Below are 24,501 nucleotides of genomic sequence, written 5' to 3'. Positions count from 1 at the left end.
CTAAATCTGACCTATGTCATCTTCCACTTGCGCCATTCAAGAGCCTCCCAATTGTTGATCCAGATCCCTTCAATCTTGGGCAACAAAAGCAGAGAATAAGAAAAGAAAACATGCAAAATGTGGATCTCCTCCCCTCCAAAAAGGAACAAATTGAGAGATGTGAGATTGTAAGCAATCCACAAGCAAATATTGAGTTCCCACAGTAGAAAATTTTAAGTGAGCCCAAGAGGAAGTTATAGTACATTTTGAGAGAGATAAAAACTACAAATATAGAAGGCTACAAGAAGATATTCTGGTCTAAATTACCGTGAATTTGTTGGCTGTCTGCCTTCCCAAGAAAAATCGAAGTGTCATGAAAGCAGGGACCCTATTAGGCATGTCATTTTTGATCTCAGCACTTAAACCCGGAAGAGGCACAATAAATATTGGTAAAATTAATGAACACACAGGAGGTGCTCATTGGAGGTTGGAATAAACAGGATAAAGTTCAAGTCATGGGGACAATGAGACTTGAGTTGAGTTGAAGGACAGGCAGGATTTTATAAGTGGAGAGGCAAGACTGGGCATTCGCAGTAGAGGGATAATCTTATGAAAAGGCTAAAGATAGAATGTCATGGCATGTGGAGGAAACATCTGGAAACCAGCCTGGCTGGAAAGGGAGCTGTGTTTGGGGAATACTTGGGAATAAAGCTGCTGGAGAGATAGATGGTTCAAAAGTGAGGAAAGAGCAAGAAAAAAACCTGTGGCCCCATCTCAGCTCCTCGCATCACTGTGTGACTTCCAGCAAGCTGCTGAACAACTATGACTCAGTTTCCTCACATATAATAAAAATCTGACCTCATAGGCTAGTTTGAGCATTCGATATTTGAGGGGGATGTGGTTGGCTTACATTAAGCACTCAAAACTTCTCGTCGTTCTTTTTGTTTTGTGCCTTGTTGTATCCTTAGTTCCTAAAATCGTGCCTGGCACAGTAGATACTCAATAAATACGTGTTGAATTAATGAATAAATAAGATGAAGAGAGATTACAGGCAGCATGAAAGGTAGATGAATTTGGGCCTAATACATTAGGCCATGATACATAATAATCCTCTAAATTATTTTTAAAAAGAAAAAAACTTTAACTTGTACTGAGACGCTCTTATCATGATGAAGTATCAATAAATTAAGTACCAGTACTTCTGCATATGTGCTTTTCCTCATTTAACATCTAGTATTTAACACTTTATAGAATTGTTTGAGAAAGAATTTGAAAAGCTCATTATTATGCATCATCGGCATATGCTGAATAAACTGACACATAACAGGTCCTTAGAATATGCCTATCAAGTTAACAAATCAGTGAGTGGGTCTGCATAACAGTACATTTTCCTGTGATAGCTAGATCAACAAGGTGCTGGAAGAGAGATCTCGGAAGGTGTATCTCCTCCAGATCAAAGCAGCGGTTTGTGAGTAGAGCTTGTGGCCACACCACCTGACCAAACATACATTGCATAGAGATTCTACGGGGTCAGGGACTCTGCCTCCAACCAACAGACAGACCTTGTCTCCTGACGCTTCCTCCTATGACATTAAACTCTTGAACAGTTTCAGCCAGTAAGTCAATGACATTTCAAAAATCATCCATGAAAATTTTATTGCATATTTATTTTAGGTGCTGGGCATTGTGATCAGTATCTAGAGGACACAAGGTAAGTAAGACAAGTCATTGCTTTTAAAGGGTTTAAATTTACACCTAAAAGTAGAAGATAATATGACACGGATAATTATTATCATTATCATATTAGCTGCTTCAATTTATTGAGCTTCTCTTGCATGCCAAGCCCTCAAATTATATTATTTTACTTAATCCTCATTCTGAGCCTATAAAATATGTAGCATTGTTCCCCCTTACAAATGAGGAAAGGTTGAAATTTGGAAAGGTTAACCAACATTCCCAAGGTCACCCAGCCAAGAGGCTGAAAGGATTTGAACACCCAGTTTGGTGTGACTCCAAAGCCTGCGCATTTCCCGTATACCTCATGTCCACCAGGCTAAATCACCAAATGTTAGGTTTCTGAAGAAAAAAAAACAAGCCCAAACTCAGGAAATAACTTGTAAAAGCACTGAGGCAATGTTGAGTGAAAAGGAATTTTGGAGGATTGAGTAAGTGCAGAAATGTGGATACTAATGAGAAATGTAGGCTGTTGTCACAGAGCAAGCAGACGCAGAGCAGAGGCTCTCTACAGATGAACCGGAATTTAGTGTCAGCAAAGCAGGCCAGTGAGGCTTTCTGGGCAAAAAGAAGCAACAGAAGCATACAGCTGTCAGAGACACGGGGGCCTTTTCAGAGCAAAAATTTAAGTCAGAATGTGAATTGAGGATGAAAATTTGCCTCAAGCCCCAGTAGTCATGGCTACAACGCTGAAAACTGCAGTTTCGTTGTTATTTACTATCACTTACCAAGAAGCTTTGACTCTGATAGAATATGTCTTCTTGGTTAAAAGCAGAGGTGGGAGGGAGTCATCAAGATAGAGGTAAAATGTCAGTGAAACTGGAAGTCTTACCTGGGTATGAGGTGCATATGCACACACGCACACACACACACACATACAACCAAGAGTCACTTGAACACACATCTCAATGGCCATATAATTTAAGAGGAAACCTACATTCATTCATTCAAAAATATTTATTTACTGCCTAGGCTGCCATTACCTGTACAGACTTGTCTATATTCTTAACTCTGGGCATTTGCAAAGGTCTTGAGGTGTTTCCATCAAGGTACAGGACATAGACACGCATAGGTAAGGTTCCATTTATCGAGCAGCATCTGTCTGCAGCCCACTGTTCATACATCTCCTGAGTAAAGATTCCCTATGCCAGCATAACAGGTGCTGTTACACCTGTTTTGGAGATGGGGAAACTGAGGCCCAAAAAGTTTAAGTAGCTGTTCAAAGCTACACAAATGACCCATCTGAGATCTAAACATAATATAAAAGTCCATGACCTTCCTTCCACACGCCGTGCCAGACAGTTTCTTGGAAGCTATTAAGACCAGTTTAATTAAATGGTTTGTGAAAGATCAACATATGATGAGCTGTAAATCAGGACAGTTATTTTCGGAATTCAGTCTAGTTTTGTTCAGGCTTTAACTTTTTCATCTATGTGTCAAACAAACTACTTTAAAGAACGTTTATAAAATATATAAATAGAACTACATCATTCTTTATAGCAAATAGCTTAGCAGGTTTTATATAAACCAGAACTGAAAACAATGAGAGAAATGTGGTTAAGTTACATATGTGTGCATATATATATGCACACACACACACACATATATAATATATACATATATATCTATATATACACAGAGATAGCTATACATATGTGTGTGTGTGTATCCTTTTATTTTCCCAAGTCAAACAGGATATTTATCGATTCCTACAATCTATTTTTTTTTCCATTTGAGGACAACTCATCAAGTTTAACATATTTCATCCCAAGGAATATATAGTTTTGAGTTTATTGGCTTCAAACTGAACACACAGGATTACTCTGATATTACCCCTTAGTTCTCTTCTCTTTGAACAGAATGGGGTTCCATAAAACTCAAGTGTACTTTGAGAATGTCTGCTCTCTTCCTATGAATCATAGAGTAAGATGTCGATTTTCTCTTAATATTCTTTAAATTTTCACCATCACCACAGAAACAATGTAGCCTACGGATTTCAGATGTCCATTGTTTGTAAGATAGCAGAAAAAAGGAATAAATATATTTAGGAAATGATATACGCTATAAATTTCAGTAAGCATAATTTACATGAACTATCACATATTATTCACAAATGAAGGCCGATGAGAAAACATTTTAGAGTTGCAGGAACTGAAGCTTATTGGAGAAAATTTCATATGTCCACAAAAATTAAAGACATTGATTAATAAACATATTAGGTTTAACTGTTGTAATTGCACACAATTGATCATCACTAGTCTCAGGCCAAATTAAATAAGCAAGTAAACTAGACGTGCCAGAATTCTATTAGCTCACGAGATCTTATTAAATCTCATATAAACAGAACACTCATTCATACACCGTGTGTTCTTTTGCACCAGTCACACAGTCTCCAAAAAGACTGGCAAATCAGATACGATGCTTTTCCCTCTCCATTTAATTTCTTTCTCTCCTTTTCTTTTATCCTTTTTTTTTCTACCATGAAAAATCCAATTAGGCTAATGAACTTGGGCTTTCGTAGTTGATAACAATTTGTCAGACACTGATTTGGAACCACAAGCCAACATGATTCCAATTACACAACATTGTTTCTAAGTGCTGAGTTAGAGACTAAAGAATTTCACTTAGAGACAAAAATCTTAGCAGTACATACACTACTGACAGGAATGATTGATACTGAAGAGAATGACTTGTTTCTAAAATTTCTAAAGCGTGATTAGGCTCACATGTGTGGTGATGGACTATAATTAGTTTTCGGGTGGTGAACATGACATAATCTACACAGAATTCGAAATATATTACAATGTACACCTGAAAGCTGCATAATGTTATAACCCAAGGTTACTGCAATAAAAAAAATTTTTTTAAGTTAAAAAAATAAACTTTCTAAAGCAAAGTATACTTGATATCTCAAGGGCTAAAATGGAGAGTCTGCTATTTTGGGTGTCATCCCCGAGTTCACAAAAATAAAGACAAGTAAAAGCATGAGTGTATCCACTAAAACTTGTGATATTTTTGCAGATTAATTACACTTCTGGGACATTCACTTTCCTACTCTTATATTTCCTTTTTAACATTTTCCTTCCTATTTATAACTTATTTTACCATATAATGAATACATTAGATACTTTGGGAAAGAAGCTGAGTATTAATCAATTCTTTCATCCAAAACAGTATAAAATGTGGGTTCTGCCAATTTGGAGGCATTACTTTTCTTATTTGTGAATTTTAGAGGGTTCTTCTGGAGATTAAGAAAACAACTCATGAAAAATAAAATGGTGCGGTTTGGGTGGTGGCATTCATAAACCTTATTTGTATTTTAAATTAAGTAAAAAGAGGTATTGCCATGTCCAGGTGATGGGGAAGCATTTGGCATCGTCCATGGTCATAGGAGATACTTACGTCAATGTTGTTCAGGGTGTTGAAGTGCATCAGATCGTGCAGCCGTTTGAACGCTTGATTTGGATATTGAAAGTTGAAGGTTGAAAACGGTGATTCTGGGTCATCAAAAATATCAAAATCAGCTATTTCTTTCTCTTCCTTAGTTTCTCTTGGAACACCTAAATATCAGAAGAGTCTCAAATAGTGTTATTTTGAAAACTACCAAATATCTCTAAAACCCAGGGAATAAAACACACATATAGTCATAAACACAACACTGGGAGCTCCCACAGGGGTCATGTAATCTGTACTATACACTGTTGGCCCCCACTCACATTCCCTGGGTTTGATCATTTCTGTGTGTCCTGACTGGGCAACTTCCAGTTGTCAGTACCTGCACCTCTGTGCCTAAGGACTTTCTAACTCTCTTTGCAACTTTGGGAGGCTGCCTTGCTCACTAGCAGGAGGCTGGAAATTCTGGTAAATAACATTCCACCCCAGGCAGCAGGGAGTTAGGATATAAATACCCCAGCTCCCTTGCCTCTTGCTGTGTGAGTGAGAAGGATGACCCTGGAGCATAGGTTCTATTCCATTTTCTTAGTTTCCCAGTAGAATCAAGTTCTCCTCGTGCTAGAAGCTTACAAACACATCTTTGTTATCTGCCTTTCTTCCCTTTATCACTTTCTTGCTTCCTGTATGTCCTAGTTCAACCAAATAAACTATGTGCACTTGAATCCTCTTCTCAGAATCTGCTTCTGGGGGAATGCAAAGATGATAGAAAATTCTCTAGGTTTCAAGTACTCCACTGTTCAATAACTAAAAATGCCGGCCAATTCTTCCTTCTCTTGTGTTGAGGTATGACTCATGATACCCTCCACGCCTATTGTTCATTTCGCTGTCTTCCTCCGCCATCTAGAAAACATTTCTTTCTTCTTCATAGTCCCCTCTCAAATCTGCCATGACTATTTTTTGTGTCTTTCCTTGAACAACTACATTTTCTGGTCCTAAAATAATATTATTTTAGGACTGCAACACCCTGCCTGTCAACCTCTAGATCTCCTGTTGTTAATTAATATCTTCCAGGATACAGAAGAGTCCAGAGACTCCTCTGGAGGTGGTAAAAAAGAATGACTGTGCCTTGAACCTGAATCTCTTTTTAATGAAACGTAACATGGCAATCTCAAATTACTAGCCATGTTGTACTCCTAGATTACGTTAATCTTGTGGTCAGTTAAAAATCCCAACATTTTTTGTATGATTTCTTCTGAAACGAAGGCTCCCTTACAAGGGTGATATTCAGAATATTTAACAACCCCTAGGACAAGGGCAACAATCAATCAAAACAAGCATAATCAGAGATTCTGGAGTAAAGCCCCACAGATTTTTATTGAGCTAGTTGCTGATCTTTCAATTTCTAGGTTGTGAAGAACTCAGAGGATCTTGGAGTGAGAAAGAGGGAGAGTACTTGGGGTCTCAGGACAGTAGCTATTTATCAAGGTAAGGGAAGCGCTCATTATTGTAATAGCTGGTACAGCAGTGCCAGTGGGAATCAGCTTAATATCAATCTTGCTCCTTTACGAGCTTCCTGTTCTGTAGACTATGGCTCATTCCCAACGTACCTGGAGCCTTGTACTTCCTGAAGTTGATGTTGGCCAGAACAAAGTGGATGATGGTTGGGCAATCTTTCTCCACATCAGGATTCTTGGGTTTAAAGACATAGCACTCCTTCAGTCCTTCTCTATCAAACACATAAGGATCAATCTTTGGAAAGGGGAGCTTGTTCATTTTAGCCCACTTTTCTGCAAGTAGAAGTTCCTGTGGGAGAGAGAGAGAAAGATGCATTTGGGAATTTTCCGTCTTCATTTGTTCAGCTGGTCTAGCCATCATTCAATATTCATTAGGTGTCTACTATATGCTACCAGGATGCTCCTTGCTAGGATGAATAATGACTTTTTTCTTAAGAAGCTCATCAATCTCAAAAAAATATAAAAGTACTCCATAAACTCCCTATTCTTATGTCAATTCTTGGCACAAGGCTAGCTCCGTAGGAGGCATTTGAAATATTATTGATGAACTGAACTGAATGAAACTATGTTGATGTAATTGCTAGAGAAAAAAAATATGTTATTGGTTCTAGGCATTTAAAAGCCATGTGAATGTTATTTAACTCTTTGGAGTCGAACACCCTGATGAAGAAGAATGAGGAGCACTTTAGTTTAGTTAGTTTAGTTTAGTTAATGGGAGTGGCAGATTTTATGATTGTTTCTACATATTAGCTCCCTCCCTGGTACGAAGATTCTCCACCCTGACTAGAATAAGAACATACATGGGACAGAATCACACAGCTGATCTGCAGCTGCTGATGTATAACGTGACCAAGAAAAACATGTGTGGTTTTGGCCGCTGAAATTTTAGGTTTGTTTGTTTCTGCAGCAAAACTTGCTAACACAGTGGGTAAACACACACAGACACACACACAATTAAATTTAAACTAGAGAATACAAATCAAAATGGAGAGGTGCAGGAAATAGAGCTTATTTCTATTTATATGCAGCCTAAGGGGTTGTGGGACAAATAAGAAGCAGGCTGTCACAATCGCACAGACTCTGGCGCCAGGTTGCCTGAGTTAAAGTTTGAGCTCTTGGGCTGTGGGCGTGTTTCTTAATGTCTCTACACCCACAATCCTCAAATACAAAATAAGGATGACGATAGTAACACATATATCATAAGAATGCTGTTAGAATTAAATAAATTAATATTTGCACAGTATTTAGAACAGCGCCTGTCATGTATCACATGTTATACAAACATTTGATAAATACCATAAAAGAGAGCAAAAGAGATAAAAGGGAAAAATGAGGAAAGAAAAGAGGAAGAAAGAAGAGAGTTAGGAATGTATTAGGGAAATTTGCAGAGAAAGGCAGTTTTGGGGAGATGATCACTATAATCTTAAGTTTTCTTAACTACTCTTGTCATCACATTCAATCATTCCATGAGCATCATTAGTTGTGGATCTAGGCTTCATGCTGGGAGGGGGGACATAACAGTGAGTAAAACTCTTGCTGTCCTGGGATTTATAGGCTGACAAGTGAGAGACAGTAACCAAATAATGCTTCAGGTTTAAAACTGTGGTAAATGCTATGAAAACAGTATTTACCACGAGTATTCACCATGGGATTTGGCAGTATACCTGGACTATTTCCTCAGAGTGTGTATTAATTCATTCAAAAATTATTGTTGAATACCAGCTTTGTTCTAGGCATAACAGAGAAGCTTTCCTTGAATCCTTGGAGATTATAAATCAATGAGAGAAATAAATAATAGATATTATAGGGGCCAGCCCAGTGGTGTAGTGGTTAAGTTCACGTGCTTCGCTTCGGCAGCCTGGGGTTCGCCAGTTCGGATGCTGGGCATGGACCTACACACTGCTCATCAAGCCAGGCTGTGGTGGCATCCCACACGGAAGAACTAGAAGGACTTGCAACTAGGGTATACAACTATGTCCTGGGGCTTTGGGGAGAAAAGAAAGAAAAGGAGGAGGAAGATTGGTAACAAATGTTAGCTCAGGGCCAATCTTCCTCACCAAAAATAATAATAATAATAATAAAATAATAGATATTATAGTGCAGTATGATAGAGAATGGATGAATGTGACAGATGGCTTCGTGCCTGGGCTGTGCAGTCTGAAAAGCCCAGCTCAAAAACAGACACCTTACTAGCTGGGTGATCTCAGACAATCTGCTTAAACACCACAGCTCAACGGGGAAGAAACTATTTTGAGGGCTGAGTATGCAGTGATCTTCCCCTAATGGTACCACGGGGACCATAAGTAACAACAACCAAACAAACAAGCAAGCAGGGACCAGGTCATTCACTATCCCTGAAATAGCAGGCTCCCAATCCCATTTCATCTACATTTTACCTGTTTCTTATTTCTCTAGCAACTCATTTTCTACCACTGTTAAATAAAGTTAATACTATTGTCTCCCTCAGGATTACTGTCAGGATTAAATGAGATAACGTATTTTTAAAAACTCAGTAATTTATATTTAAGAAAACAGTTACTTTAAAATAGCACCTTAAATCTAGAGAAAAACATACTTTTCATTGAACTTTTACTCTTCTTGATGCTTGTGGAACATCATGAATTTTTGGTTGATCAACTCTCAATGCCATTTACAAAGACATAAAAATCTGGGAGAAAAAAGGACTTAATGTATATTAAAGCATTTATTTCATAAACTATTGAGCTAAATATGATTGTTTCACTGAATCCCTTATATATGAATAATTTCTTGTTTGAAACTTGAGAAAACTTTTCTCACTAACTTTTTTTTCTCCCTGTTCAGTTGAATTATTCAGCTTGTTACTTCTTATCTACCACGGTTCACGATTGTTCATTAAAGATTATTCAATATCAAAATAAAACTGAGAGTTCACTCTGCTTCAGTTGCGTGAGAGCAAAGAAAAGAAAGAGCTTTCTAGTGTTTACAAACATGACTCAAGAGTATGACCAACGATGTGTGGATACGGAGAAAGAGGAAAAGGGAATTGCGTGAGTGAAAGACCACGCTATTTTTAGACAGCTATTTCACGCTGGAATCAGGAAGTGAAGGAAACTTTCCCTTTCCTTATATGATCCTGATATGGAAAAGATTAAAAACTGATGACTGTAAAGACAGTGATTACAGGATGGAAAAACCATCTGCTCACTGATGTCTCATTTCTCTGTAAAGACTGAGAGACAATGACACAGACTATGAGTAGAGCAGACGAGTTTGAAAAGGCTATTTTAGAAGAACGCAGGGAGCGAAAAGATTTCTGCTCCACGAACTATAGCAACATGCCGGAACTGTGCTCTAGTATAACGATCCTTCGCAGCTGTCGTCTGAGACTTTAGATGCTTCAGATTGCACAGACTAATTCTTGGTAAACTGACACAGTACTAACTAAAATGATTTTCTGTGGAGATAAAAATCTGATAGCATCCTTCAAAGTGATACTTTGTAAGAAGTGTGTGTTCACTTTTGAGTGTTAAAACATCTTGAAGGACAGAAAAACCAATCTAAATAACAGAAATATATTCAGACTATAATGTGAATGGCATATGTATGCCATTTTATTTACTTATATACATATAAAAATATACATTTAAATATATAAACATGTATTAAATATAAAAATCTATTTACTTATATATTTATGTATACATTAGCTTTTCTCTAGAGGAAATGAGTTTTTTTCTTTGTACAAACCTAGGATATATGCTTTCTAAGATGTTTCTCATTATTTAAAACCTATTTTTAGACTGGGGAGAGGTATGATGTAAATAAATTTACAGAATCTTAAAAAAATAATGAAGCAACTAATCTAAGATAAAATGGATAGAAATTACAATTTAGCATTCATTATTTTGCAATTATGATCATTCTCACTTTTAACAAAAAGCATGTGGGTGTTGGATTCAAGAGCTATATAAGGCAATCGGTGTGGAAATAATTTTCTATACATAATAGTATGTAGAATTTACATAGCACTTTGCAGTTCACATTTCACATTTCACATTTGCAGTTCACTAAGAGGTTACCATAAATTCACAAAAATATGTAAGGAGAAATTAATGACGGATATATCTCCTCATAACAAGACATCTGATCCTCAATGACCAGTACAAGTGTAGTGGGTTGAATGACATGATGGCCCTCCAAAAGATAAATCCATGCCCTACCCCTCCAGGACCTGTGAATGTAGGAAAACTAATTTGGAAAAGGGGTTTTTGCAAAGGTAATTAAGTTAAGGGTCTAAAGATGGTATCATAGTGGATTATCTGGGGAGGGGAGAGGTGGGGGGCCGGTGCATAAATCCAAAGACAAATGTCCTTATAAGAGACAAATATCCTTATAAGAAAATACACACACAGAGGAGAAGACCACATGAAGATGGAGGCCAAGACTGGAGTTATGCAGCCACAAGCCAAGGAAGCCTGGAGCTACCAGAAGCCGGAAAAGGCAAGGAAGAATTCTCCCGTAGAGCCTTTGGAGGGAATGTAGTCTTGAGGACACCTTGATTTGGATTTCCAGCCTCCAGAACTGTGAAAGAATACATTTCTGTTGTTTTAAGCCACAATGTTTGTAGTAATTTGTTATGGCAGCCCTACTAGACTAATACAAGAGGTAAATCTGCAAATGCTACACGTAATAACACGCAGTTCCCTTCACCAGCTATGGCGGATTGAGGCCCACAGAGCTAATACTTGGACTAGTTTGGTCATGATGGTGTGATCCAACCTAAAAATCCTAAATAAATCATACGCAGAGGTTCTAAAATAAGGATCATGCTCTAAATAAATCAGGTTAGTGTGGAAAAATACAGATTCTTTTTCTGTTATTTGTGGGTTTAAATGGAATTTTGACCTTGAGTAAAATAGAGGGAGATAAAGTTAATTTAGATCTATTACTTCTATCATTTGTGAAGACTGGCTTATTTCAAATTTTCCCTCCTTCTTTCTTCTTTCCTCCTTCCCTCATTTCCTCCTTCTCTCCTTTTCCCCTTCTTTCTTTCTTTTTATTTTTAAAAGTATGAACCCATGGTTCTCACTTCTCGTCATTAAGCATTTTAAAGGGCAATGAAAAACTCAGCTGGATTTATGTCCAATATATAACAACATTATAGAAAATAACAATTTATAGTGTATTTCTAATCTATTGCTCTCCATAAAACTTAGTAAGGTAAAGGAAAAAAAATGTCTAGTAGTAAACTCTGAATTCTCCTATATTCTTTGCTTGTTCCTCACAAGATCCAAAGCTTTTTTTTCCCCCTAAAATCACATCTGTTTATTTTGCAGACTTGAATATGAAGACCCTGACTTATTTTCTTGACCAACATTAAAGACAAACCCTATTAGAATTCTTGGATAGACAATAATGGTAAACTAATTTTGCATGACATATGTCAAAGGAAATTTGGTTTGTCAAAATGAAACACAGAGCTGCTTTTCTTAAACCAATTAATATTATTTAGAATCATGAGGCTCTTTATATCTAGACTATTATTAGGGGATGCGCCCACTAATCTAAAAAATTATTCCAGTATCACTGACATTGATGTCACCAACTTTCAAGGCCAGTTACAATGTAGATACAATATAAACTGTGATTGCCTTTATCAGAATCCATAATATCCATCATTCTGTATGTCCCTGACAAAATTTGAGATTCAACTATATTTACAAATTACTTATACCAATAATTGTGAAATAAAGTTAATGCTCTAATTTTTTGCCCAGCATTTACACTCTACTCTTTTATTATAAATGGCATCCATATTTCAGTCTCTAAATAGAAAAGTTTTCACTATTTAATCACCCTAATAAAATCACATTTCATACATCCAGTTATTCCATTGGAGCTTCTCCCTCCTATCAAAAAATTTCATGTAGATTCCTCATCAATTTTTAAGTCTTACTATATCTAAAATAAGTATTCTATTTCAGCATTGACAGTACATTTTTATCTGTTTAAAAATTATATTTGGGTAACCTTTTAGATCCATACAGAAGTGCATATTTTTATAATGACAGTCATAACAACACTCATAAGTTTAAAAAATCACTTTCAATATTCCAAGTGAGCCTGAAAAGTTCACTGCTCAATTTGAGCTCTTTGAAGTTCTCTTTTGGAGAAAAAGTGAATTATATATAATAGACTGCTGTTTCCTTTGTATTAAGTCTCTGAAAATACAATTCGCTATTTCTAGAGTGATAGGTTTCATGCTATACTAAACCTTTAATAAAAGAGTATATATGCATATGAGGGAGAGAAGTGGAATGGAAGGAATTCACAAAATAATTCTAAAGCACATCCATGAGAATGCACAACTGGAAATGTCTATAGATATATTAAGAATGTATATGTAAATATATGATATATACATATGAGTAGTTATTGTAGACTCTCTAAAATAGTAAAGATATAATAAAGCTACAGTTATTAAAATACAGTGTGGCATTGAGACATGAATTGTCAGATCATCAGATGTACCAATGGAACGCAACAGATATACACAAACCAGATCCCAGTGTTCTATAATAACCATATAGGATATGACAAAGGAAACATCAGAAATAACGTTAAAAAAAGTCTTTGAGAGATTGTGTTATTACACATCCAGTATATTAAATAAGATTAATGAGTTAAAATATTCTAAAAAATATATCATATAAAGAAAAATATCAATCCATATGTAACTGATCTTGATAAGAAGTATGAATTTCAAGAGTAAAACCGATGGAAGAAGTCACTACCTAAATATTTAAAACTTTAAAATCATCAGAAATAAAAATTCCAATACAAATGACTCATTAGATCATGTTTACCAAAATAAGACAAACTTTAATATCCTTAAGATACAAAATAACACATTAACGAATAGCAGCAACACTAATAATCCAATTAAAAGTAGTTTAAAAACATGAATATACAATAAGTACGACAAACTATTTAATCTCATGAGCAAAGGAAGAAAATTCAAGCAAAAATGTGTTTCTTTTTCTTTCTGTTCTATTATAAATTTTTTAACTTTGTTTTTAATATTTTTGTCATGCCAGCAAAGCCATGTAAAACAAGGGCTCACATATACAATCTGATATAGTAATGTAATTTGGTGCATCTTCTTGGAAAGCAATCTGGAAATATTCGTTAAAAGTCATAAACTAATATATATCTAAGAAGCCAACCTAAAGAAATAGTAAAAAGTGTGATTATAGCTTCATGTTCAAGGATGATCATTATAGAAAAAAGTGACAAGACAGAAATAATCTAAAAGTTGAAACTAGAGCATTGTTAAATAAATTCTTTCATATCCACATAGATATCATGCAGTGTTTATAATTATGTTTTAAAAAATATTTAATGGCATAGGAAAATGCTCACAATATAATTTTAAGTAGAAAAATGTAGAATGCAAAACTATATGACACTGGTGTTGACACACACACACACAGTGAAGAGAGACTATAATACCAAAATATCAGTAGCCATGGTCTACGGATAGAAGAAGCACTTGGTATATATTCCAAACTTCCAAATTTTTTACAGTGAGTATACAGTCTTCTTAATTAGAAATGGTGAATGAAAATACATTTACGAAGTACAACAGTTCTTTTTAGAGGGACAAAGTATATTCTAAAACCTTCTTCCAATATCAACTCACTGAGGTAGTGGGTCTCTGATTCATATATAAGATGTTGCCTTTGACATTTTACACTCCCTTTGGTAAAGTGAATGATACAGTTTTTTCACCTCCAGAACTAGCTTGTAAGCTATCTTCTTAGAGTCATCCATTGAGACTCAGCTCCCCACTGCTGCTCATAGGTCATCAATCCTGCTCCTGGTTTTCAGTCACCCGCCCTGGTGCGATACTTCATTACCCTATGCTTGGATTACAGTAAATCCCTCTTGATTTTAATCTTTTGCCCTCCATTTTTCAATTCATCCTACTTTCCACTGTCAGGTTAATCATCCTAAGATTCCAGTTTCATGAAGTCATTTGTCTGCTGGAAACCCTTCAGGATTCTCTATTTCCTAACATCCACTCTTGAATTCTCCCCTAAAGCCCTCCTAAGGGGAGCTTAATATCTGTCACTAGTAAGCAGATCACTCCTGTCCCCAGATGTGCTCATTGTCACATCTGTGCCATTTTCATCCTGTTCCATTAATTTCCATTCTCATCCACTCCAGGAAACACCAATCTATTCTTATATGGATCTCCTATAATACACATACTTACATAAATCCAAGCAGCTATTTAACAATAAGTTTCTAGATTTCCTTCCAAATGACTCTTGTGCATGTAAGCATTTGCCCCCAAACACCTAAAATGTTATGGAGATCAAGAACCTTGTTTTACCACTAACTGCTGCACACAGCACAGAAAAAAGTGCGTGCCCAGTGTGTACAAAGGATGCAGCTTTTTGAAGGGGAAAGTGAAGGAGAAAGAGCTTCGGATTTTCATTCTGGAGCCCTGAAATGAGGTCCAGCTTGACCACTACTTAACTCGCACTTCCCCAGTCAGGTCCTGGGCTTTTCTCTCTTCATCCATTATCTTATTTAATTGTTGACGTGGTAAGATCACTTATCCCACCAATCCTTGTTTTCCTGTCTGAATACCACGAACAGCCTCAAAAAGGATCAAATATGACAGCATTTTTAAAATATGAGGTTCCCTATATATTAAAGAGTTATTACTATAACCCTATTAGTCTTGAGAGCAGTGCAATCATAGTGTAATAGAAAGAAAACTAGATGTCAGAGGCCCTGGGTTATCACTGACTCTTCCTGATGGGAAGACCATGGACTGTTTCACTTAATCTCTGTGAGTTTCCATTTCTTAACCTATGAAATGGGGATAATAACTCCACCTCTCTTAAAGCATTTCATTCATTCACCCACAAAAAATGTCCTACATACATTTTGGCAGGCACTTATAAAGCAATTAGAACCAAATGATTAAAACAAAACAAACACATACGTACACAAAATACTGTTCTAGTCCCAAAAGAGTTCACAGACAGTGGAAGTGATATATATATAAACAAATACAGATAATACACCATGAAAATCGCTGTATTCACAGAATTTACTAAGTCGTTTGTATTGAAACTATTCCTGTGGAGGTCTAACAGGGTAATATTTGAGATGCATCTAAAGAAAGTTTAAGTTGCTCCAGGCGGAGGGAGCAGTAACATTCACAGTCTCACTAGGGTGAGGCCACAACGCTGCCTAGCAATTTTCCTATGTTGTCTATTCAGAACTTTTCCTCACTTCTTCACAGATGTAGACTATTCTCTGCACACCCCTGGCTGCACTACCTCCATCCTCTCACTCTCAAAAGATGACACTGACTCCCAACTCCTACAAAAGTTAGAAGTCATCATGAGTACTTTTTAAACTGCCCTTCTTCATGCCTAACAACGAACCTCCATCCACAGCCAATTATTTCCCGCTTCTCTCTTGTCCCTACTACTCTCGACCTCTACTTTTGCATCTTCTTTCCACTCCTCAACCCAAAACCTTCCCAGGGATGTGACTCTACCATTTGTGTCATCTCTCCATTTTCCAATGACATCCTCATTAATGACTCCTGGCCATCAGTATTTAAACATGCTCAAGTCTCTTTCATTAACAACCCACCCCTTCGCATACACACAGTTTTCCTGTTCCCCACAACTTCTTGCAGAGACAGTCTATCTCCATCTTCCCTGGACAATCTACAGAATTGTGTCCATTTTCTTAACTTCCACTCATCTATCAAATCACTGCAGTATGATTTCTGCGCTCACAACCCTATTGAAACCGCTCTCATCCACTTCACCAAAGATTTCCTTGTTGTTAAATATCCTCAACTGGTTTTCATAACACTGCACATATCCTTGATTTTTGTCCTTTTCCCCTGATTTGTCGTTGAATCTTCAAGATACTATTTTATGTTCCCTTCTCTTCTCACAGTGTATACTCCCCATGCATGGTTTTAATTATCTTTCATCTGCTAACTCCCACAGCTCAGTCTAATTTACTTCCTGACCTTTGGATACATTGTATCATTCCTGTCCTGCTCAGGAGTGTCTGGGTCATGGGGAATCATGTAAAAGTTTCTTTAAGCAAGAGAGTGATTGAATCACATCTGTGTTTTAGAAATATTACTTGCAATAATGTAGAAAATGGGGTAAAGGGATAAGAAATTGAGGTCAAGAGGACTAAGATAGCTACAAGGGAGGCAAAAGAACATGATAGATAATGGAGAGCTACATAAATTCTCCTTACCTTGAATGGAGGACTAGAGTCGCTTGGCCTTGCAGAAAAGTCAAAGGAGATGATGAGATCAACTCCTCTTTGAGGTCTCAGGATCAGCGGGTACGGCAGGTTAAATGTGAGGCCACTATCCACTACATGAATCTTTTTACTTTTGACATCCAGAGGCTCATATATGCGCTCAAACTCATCAGGATCTTTTCAAAGGAAAGAAAGAAAAGAATGAATTAAATAAGTTAACATTATTTAGGATATAAAAATATTTGTTATGTAAATTTGTGAGATAGACTTCCATATGGTGAAGACTTCAAGCTTTGGAGGCAAACAGAGCTGGGCATGAGTTCAGCTTTAGCAATTGTAAATTAATTATTGCCTTTTACTCTTAGTTTCTTCATGTGTAATATCAGGGTAAAAGAATCTATCAAATAAAGTTGCTGTGAGGATTAATTGGGACAAAGCATGGAAAGTACTTAACTCAGGCCCTGATGTAACCATCATAGACCAATTCCTACTGGCCCTATTGTATCCTATTATATTGATAACTAAATATCAAAGTTATATATGTAATATTCTCATAAAGCAACTCAGTTGTGGATATCTGCGATGGTCATTTTATAAATACATCACACAGATTCATTTACGATGTACAAATATTTGGATTTTTGTGTTTTGAACTCTGGCCTAAATTAACTCATGTCTTGATTTGTTATTGTTATTCCAGACAGTGTGTGTCACAGTAAATAACATAAACACAAAAGTAAACAGGAAAGAAGTCACGTAATTAATAGGCAGTTTCTCCAAAATTAGTTTCTAAATGGATACAGCTATTTTGAGGTAAACAAACAGGGGGAATCTCATTATCTTATTTCTCCTGTTTTCAAAAGATTGCCTGCAAGGTGAAGTAATAGGCACAAAAAGAGTGCACTAATTTTTTCTCATTTTAGGTTGAGGGATTGTTTAAATTCCAAGATGCTCAAACTTTAATCTGTATAAACAAAATCACAACATAGTAAACCAAAATGTAGGATTTTTTTCCAACATAATATCCAGAGAAGATAAAAATCTCCATTTCTTTTGCATGGGGGGGGGGGGTGTGTGCACAAAAATAAAAGAGAAACAACCTTAATTAATGTTTAATTAAATGATGGTATTTTAACTGTATAATAAAAAGGAGTTTTAATGAAGGCTTTATGAACCAAGATGATCACAGTTTAGGACAAATCTTTTACATTTTCATTTCACACACATGGCTATTCTAAAACTTGGAATTAACCAGAGGGAGATAAACAGGGTTTATCTTGGTAAGGGTCTTGTCTGAAAAAGCGCTAATCAGTTCAGTAAATTCAGTCTAAAATGCAGTCCATTTTTAGCAACATTGGTCTGTAAGTAACAAATTTGAATAAACTCGTCACTGACCTAACAGGATTTTTGACTAAAATCAATATGCCATATATCTTTTTTCAATTGGATAAATACAAAGTGAACGCAATGGAATTTTAATGAGATCAACGCTAAGAAATAAAATTTAAAGTTCTTTCCAAAGATCATTAATTTAAAACAATTTTAGGCTCAACATTTCAAAATACCTCAATGAAAGCAATATTTAGTCTATGTGATACCATATTTTGGGATGACTAAGTTTTCTACTTCCTCATTTTATTTTATGAAAACTGTCCAGGACTCGTCTTTCAAAGGGCACCGAATAAAGAAAGGAAGCAAATAAGGTGACATAGAGCTATTATTCTCCAGACAGGACAGAGAGGACAAATGAAGACTGTGCATCCTCACTGACCTATGGTTCCATCAGGATCAGGGTTCCTGGTTTTTAGTTTTGCTCTACTTTTCTAGCATTGTTAACTAAAGTATATAAATTTCTCTATTAATCAAAACTTCGAGGAAAGGTCAAGAAATGATTTTAGTCTTTATGAGGGCAAGGATTCCTCTGTCTTGTTGACTGCTGGATTCCTAGTACCAAACCCATTGTGAGTGCTCAGTAAATACCGTGTGAATGCAAGAACGAACAAAGGAAGGAAGAAAGATAAAAACAAAGAACAATTTGAAAGAAGGTGAGAGTAATGAAAGGGGCACACTTTCAAGGTTACCAAATTTATCTAATAAAAATACAGTATGCCCAGTTTCAGATAAACCACAAATAACTTTTTAGGACAAGTATGTCCCAAATCTTGCAAGGGCCACACTTATACTATGTATATGTTATTTGAAATTCAAATTTAACTGAGCATGCTCTGTTTTATCTGGCAACCCTAACACTTCTGAATCTGCATAAAATATTGCAAAACTACCAGGAAGTTGTTAAAATGTGGAGTGAAGAACACGTGCTGTGCAAACCACAGAAGGAGCTCTGCTGGGTGATGAGACCAAAGTAATAACGTAAAACAGACAATAAATTACACACAAAGGAAACTTCCATTTTTACATCGGCAATGACTAATAAAACCAAGGGTGATGGGGAAAGGAGTGTAACAGAAGAGAAAGTCTTCTGAGTAACGCCAGGAGGCTTGTGTCCCAATTCTAGTTCAGCTGAGCAATTTTAGGCAAAGATGATAACTATCTTCTTTTGATCTTCGTTTTCTATAGACTAAAATAACTAAAGATTCTTTCTAGCTCTCAATGTTCTATGAAGCTAAGCTGTTTCTTTTGTAAAGCCCATCATCATTCATCCATGAAGCCTAAGTTTCTAAAGAAGACACATTTAATTGACACTATAATGGCAATAAGTACCATCATGTGCCACAACACAAGAAAAATGTCACTGATTGCACAGTCAAGTGTTTTTTTTTTTTTTTAAATTTGGAAGAATTTAAAAATAGTGACTTTATCACAAATAGACTTTTATTATAGTTAATGTGGAAGGGTTTGGATTGCAGGTCTGTAAACAGACATACCTCATATCCTAGACTTTGATGCTATAAATATAATGTAAAGTAGAGTGAGTTTCTACTCCTGTTGTTTAAACAACAGAGGTAACTCTTGCTTCTGCAATTTCCCTTAAGCTCAAGCAACAAACAGAAATAGCACTACCAAAACAAGAACAAAATCTAAAGTCATGTCTTAATTTTCACAGATATTTTATAGATCCAATGCTTAAACAAAGAGCGGTAGAAAGTTTTCTGGAAAAATCCCACCTAAGTTTTTATAGCATCCTGTCAATGTCCTTAGGCAGAAATGACTGAGAAACGACATTTGAGCAATTAAGGGGAAAATGATTGTATGGTGAAGTAGAAAAATGTAAGATGACAGGATCATTATAACAAAGATGATTACGTACTGATTAGTCACCAATGCAAATTTAACTTTTAATTTGGAACATACATGGAACTGAAGAATAAAGGGAATTATTCTTTGGAATTTGGCTAAATGACAAATCTGAAAGTGAGGGGGTTCTTACCAGGTGACCCTAAGAAAGTTACCCAACCTTTCTGAGAACTGGAGGGACAGATTCAATAGCCTGACGGATGTTGCAGACGGGTGAACTCAACTCCACCCCGATCCCTAGGGTGCACGCATGACTGCACTGCACTTGCAAGCCAGGCTGAAGACTACATACACCAGACGCCATCACAGCTCTGGTTCTGCTGAGACCCGACCTTTGCCAAGGAGAAACACCCACAGGAGACTGGACGGAGGAAATGAGACAGAGGCTCTGTTTCTGTTATTTCTACTGCCAAGCACAGTTGTGGGGGCGTTTGTGAGGGTAATTCTGAAGTGTTTTTGGAATCATTCCTGGAAGCTCAGTCTGGAGCTTGCTCCTCCAAGCCTTGGAACAATTTTGTAAACATCTAATTCCCTACTTTAAACTCCTTTCAATTAAACAAGAGTGAAGGTTTCCTGTTTTCTGTGAGTGAATCCTGACCAATACAGAGAAGATCTAAGGTTGTTCTCAATATTGCAATGAAAATTTTCTATGCTGGCGTAACGATGCTATTTGCTATCCAGTATGTTTTTTCTTCCAAAAAACAGTAATTCGAAGCCCTTTACACATTAAATGCATGTGACTATAATTGTATTAATAACAAGTATTAATAATAATTAATGAATAAGTACTAATAATAATTAAAATATTTCTCCCAGACAAGGAATAAAGATTTCCTGAATAAGCTTCCGTGGGTTATATTTTGCGTACTTACCTGCTACAGCTGCATCCAGTTCATCTTCATCCAAGGATTCCTGTGTGGTAAAGTTCCTCAAGGGAGACAGTGGGTAGGATGTGTTGAGATTCAAGCCCAGCATGAAGTTGTGCACCTTCCCAGCACGTCCTTCTCTGGTATTGAATAAAGCGGAGTCACTCACCAAGGCCATTAACATACGATGGACCCAACTTGCTTGATTATCATTTTGATAGTCCCTTTCAGCATCTTCATTCTCAGTGCCTAAGGAAAAGGAAAAGATCATTATACAGATTCCAAAATCCATTTAAAACAATCATCTTCTTTGGGCACTTGGGTGTTAAAATTAACAATGAAGCTCTATGGCTTTCCATTTAACAAACGTTTATTTGTATAAATTAATACCGTAAATATTTCAGTTAATCATTTTGGTTCTTACTTTACCCTTTACCTAGACTCAATCTAAAGGTTGTGTTCTTGACCGTGTTACTTGGTCTATTCTTAGATTTCCAGGCAAACTTCTATTTTCTCCTTTCTCCCCTCCCCCAGTCCTTTTCTTTCCTTTTGCTTGGAAGGACATAACACACATAAACACACATACACACAGGGAAAATCCAGAGTAGCTAATCCCATCCTCTTCATTTCTTAAGTTTCCTTCCCTATTCTGTTTAGTAAAAGGCAAGAAATTATGGAAACTGGGAACAGACAACTGAAGGATTCACATATTTGCTGCTCAATAAACACCCTGGGAACAGTCAATTTATTCTTACTTATAAAGTTTGTAGTTTAAAACTGTGTAATGTAAACACATGCTTTAAAATGTTTTAAAATTCAGCAATCTTCCAAAGGAAGCAGTTTTAAATGACTTTTTCCTTAAACCCTATGCACACATCACTACTACTGGAGAGCCGTTTTGTGTAGTTATTTAGAGCATTGGCTCCAGAAGCAGACTGCCTGGATTCCAACCTTCTCTCCAGTGTTTACTAGTTAGTTAACCCTTCTCAGCCTTCACCTCCTCATCAGTAAACCTCATAGGGCCGTCGTGAGGATTAACTGAGGCAGTGCATTCATGTAAAGTTCTTAGAAAAGTGCCCGTCCCATATTAAATTCTTAATAAACACTAGTTATTAGTAGAAATAGTTGTAGCAGCAGGATAATCATCATCATTAATATTACTCACTCATTTTCCAAATCTAAGAACACTGTAAGGTGGAATATAATGCTGCCTGCCTAAGTCCTTTCTGTTCAGATTTCTGGGACCTCTGTATACGAATATACAGGCACACACAAAACTATATCTGTGTGTGTGTCGAGAGAGAAAAGAGAGTTTATGTTCAAACTTCATAATTTCCAATAAATGTTAACCAAGCATAGAGAAAACCATAATAAATGTTTATCTTCACAAAGATTAGCTTAACTGAACTGGGAAAATGAAGAGATCTTTCAGTAACCAATCCAGATGACTACATATTCACAAAAAACACGTGTACTCTCTTCTACTCCCACACTTCTCTAATGCCAAACATGACAAAGAAAATCTTTCACTAGAACAAATTAGGCTTTAAACTGATTTATATCTCCATTTACACAGGATATGAATAAGATACTCAATTATTTTCTAAAGATTTGGAGCTTCTTTTCTTCATCATCATTATCATCATCATTATTATTGTTATTAAATAAACCCCACTTCTTTACAGTAGAACATCTACTTTCCTTATGACATACTTGGAAATGGCATCACTTGTGGGACAAACCTAGCAGTCAACAATAGATAAATGATATCTATTGTTTATTACCTGTAATACTAATAGTAAATTTTGGTTTGCATAGCCCTTTACAACTTAAAGCTCTTTGCGTGCATTTGCTAATTTGATGATTACAAAAATTCTGTGAGACCAGGTAAAATGATGCCAGCACAGATCTGAAGAAACTAAAGTTGAAAGCGCCTAAAGATCTTCCTCAAAATTACAAGACTAAATTGGGGCTGGCCCCGTGGCCTAGTGGTTAAGTTCGCGCGCTCCGCTGCAGGAGGCCCAGTGTTTCGTTGGTTCGAATCCTGGGTGCGGACATGGCACTGCTCATCAAACCACGCTGAGGCGGCGTCCCACATGCCACAACTAGAAGGACCCACAACGAAGAATATACAACTATGTACCGGGGGGGCTTTGGGGAGAAAAAGGAAAAAATAAAATCTTTAAAAAAAAAAAAAGAAATGAAGGGGACTCAAGAGAACAAAAGACAAGCTACAAACTGGGAGAAATTATTTGCAAAAGACACACCTGTTAAAGGACTGTTATTAAAAACATACAAAGAACTCTTAAAACTCAACCCTAAGAAAACAAGTGTCTCAATGAAAAAATGAGCAAAAGACCTTAACACACTCTTCACCATAGAAGACATAGAGATGGCAAGTAAGCATATGAAGAGATGCTCCACATCATATGTCATCAGGGAAATGCAGATTAAAACAACGAGATACCACCACACACCCTAGAAATGCCAGAATCCAAACCACTGACAACACTGAATGCTGGCAAGGATGTGGGGCAACAGGAACACTCATACATAGCTGGTGGGAATGGAAAATGGCACAGCCACTTTGGAAGTTTCTTACAAAACTAAATTATACTCGTATCATATGATCCAGCAATCACGCTTCTTGGTTTTCATCCAAAGGAGCTGAAAATTTATATCCACACAGAAATCTAACACAGATGTTCACAGCAGCTTTATTCGATTATGAATACAAAACTTGGAAGCAACCAAGATATTCTTCAGCAGGTGAAAGGATAAACAAACTGTGGTATATCGAGACAATGGAACATTATTTAGCGCTAAAAAGAAATGAGCTATCAAGCCATGAAAAGATATAGAGGAAACTTAAATGCATATTACTAAGTGAGAAAAGCCAATCCAAAAAGGCTATCTATTTTACGATTCCAAGTATATGACATTCTGGAAAAGGCAAAACTATGGAGACAGTGAAATGATCAGTGGTTACCAGGGGTTGGGGGTGGGTGGCTTGGGAATGAATAGAGTACAGAGGACTTTTAGGGCAGTGAAACTACTCTGTATGATACTGCAATCATGGAAACATGTCAATATATATTTGTGAAAAGCTATAGAATATACAATACCAAGAGTGAACCCTAAAGTTTGGACTTTGGGTGATAATGATGAGTCAGTGTGGGTTCAGGATTGTAACAAAGGTACCACTTTGGTATAGGATGTTGACAGTGAGAGAGGCTATATGTGTGGGGGTGCAGGGAATATATGAGAATTCTCTGTATTTTTTGCTCAATTTTGATATGAATCCAAAACTACCCTAGAAAATAAAGTCTATTTAAAAGGGAAAAAATGAACATTGAGAGGTAATACGAAATCCCCAAAAACATCCTAATTATCATTCCCCAGTCTAGACTGGTACTAAAACTAAAGCAGCCGTATTCAAAGGGTCCTTGAACTTCTCA

At 36.5% G+C, this 24,501-nt stretch overlaps 1 protein-coding gene across 9 annotated transcripts in view; it reads right to left on the bottom strand.

Moving 5' to 3' along the window:
* PLA2G4A (phospholipase A2 group IVA) overlaps positions 1–24,501 on the bottom strand; it is a 149,829-nt gene that overhangs the window by 3,236 nt on the left and 122,092 nt on the right. For all 9 annotated transcript variants that reach the window (XM_070266167.1, XM_005609738.4, XM_070266168.1 and 6 more), the window contains 4 exon segments: positions 21,050–21,292; positions 16,914–17,098; positions 6,714–6,909; positions 5,116–5,273 (listed from right to left, as the gene is read on the bottom strand). In XM_070266167.1, the coding sequence (XP_070122268.1) occupies positions 5,116–5,273; positions 6,714–6,909; positions 16,914–17,098; positions 21,050–21,292 (782 nt within the window).

Source organism: Equus caballus, chromosome 5 (assembly GCF_041296265.1).
Source record: "Equus caballus isolate H_3958 breed thoroughbred chromosome 5, TB-T2T, whole genome shotgun sequence".
Lineage (NCBI taxonomy): Eukaryota > Metazoa > Chordata > Mammalia > Perissodactyla > Equidae > Equus > Equus caballus.
Note: the sequence above shows the minus strand (reverse complement) of the source record. Positions and strands in the feature narration are given on the sequence as shown.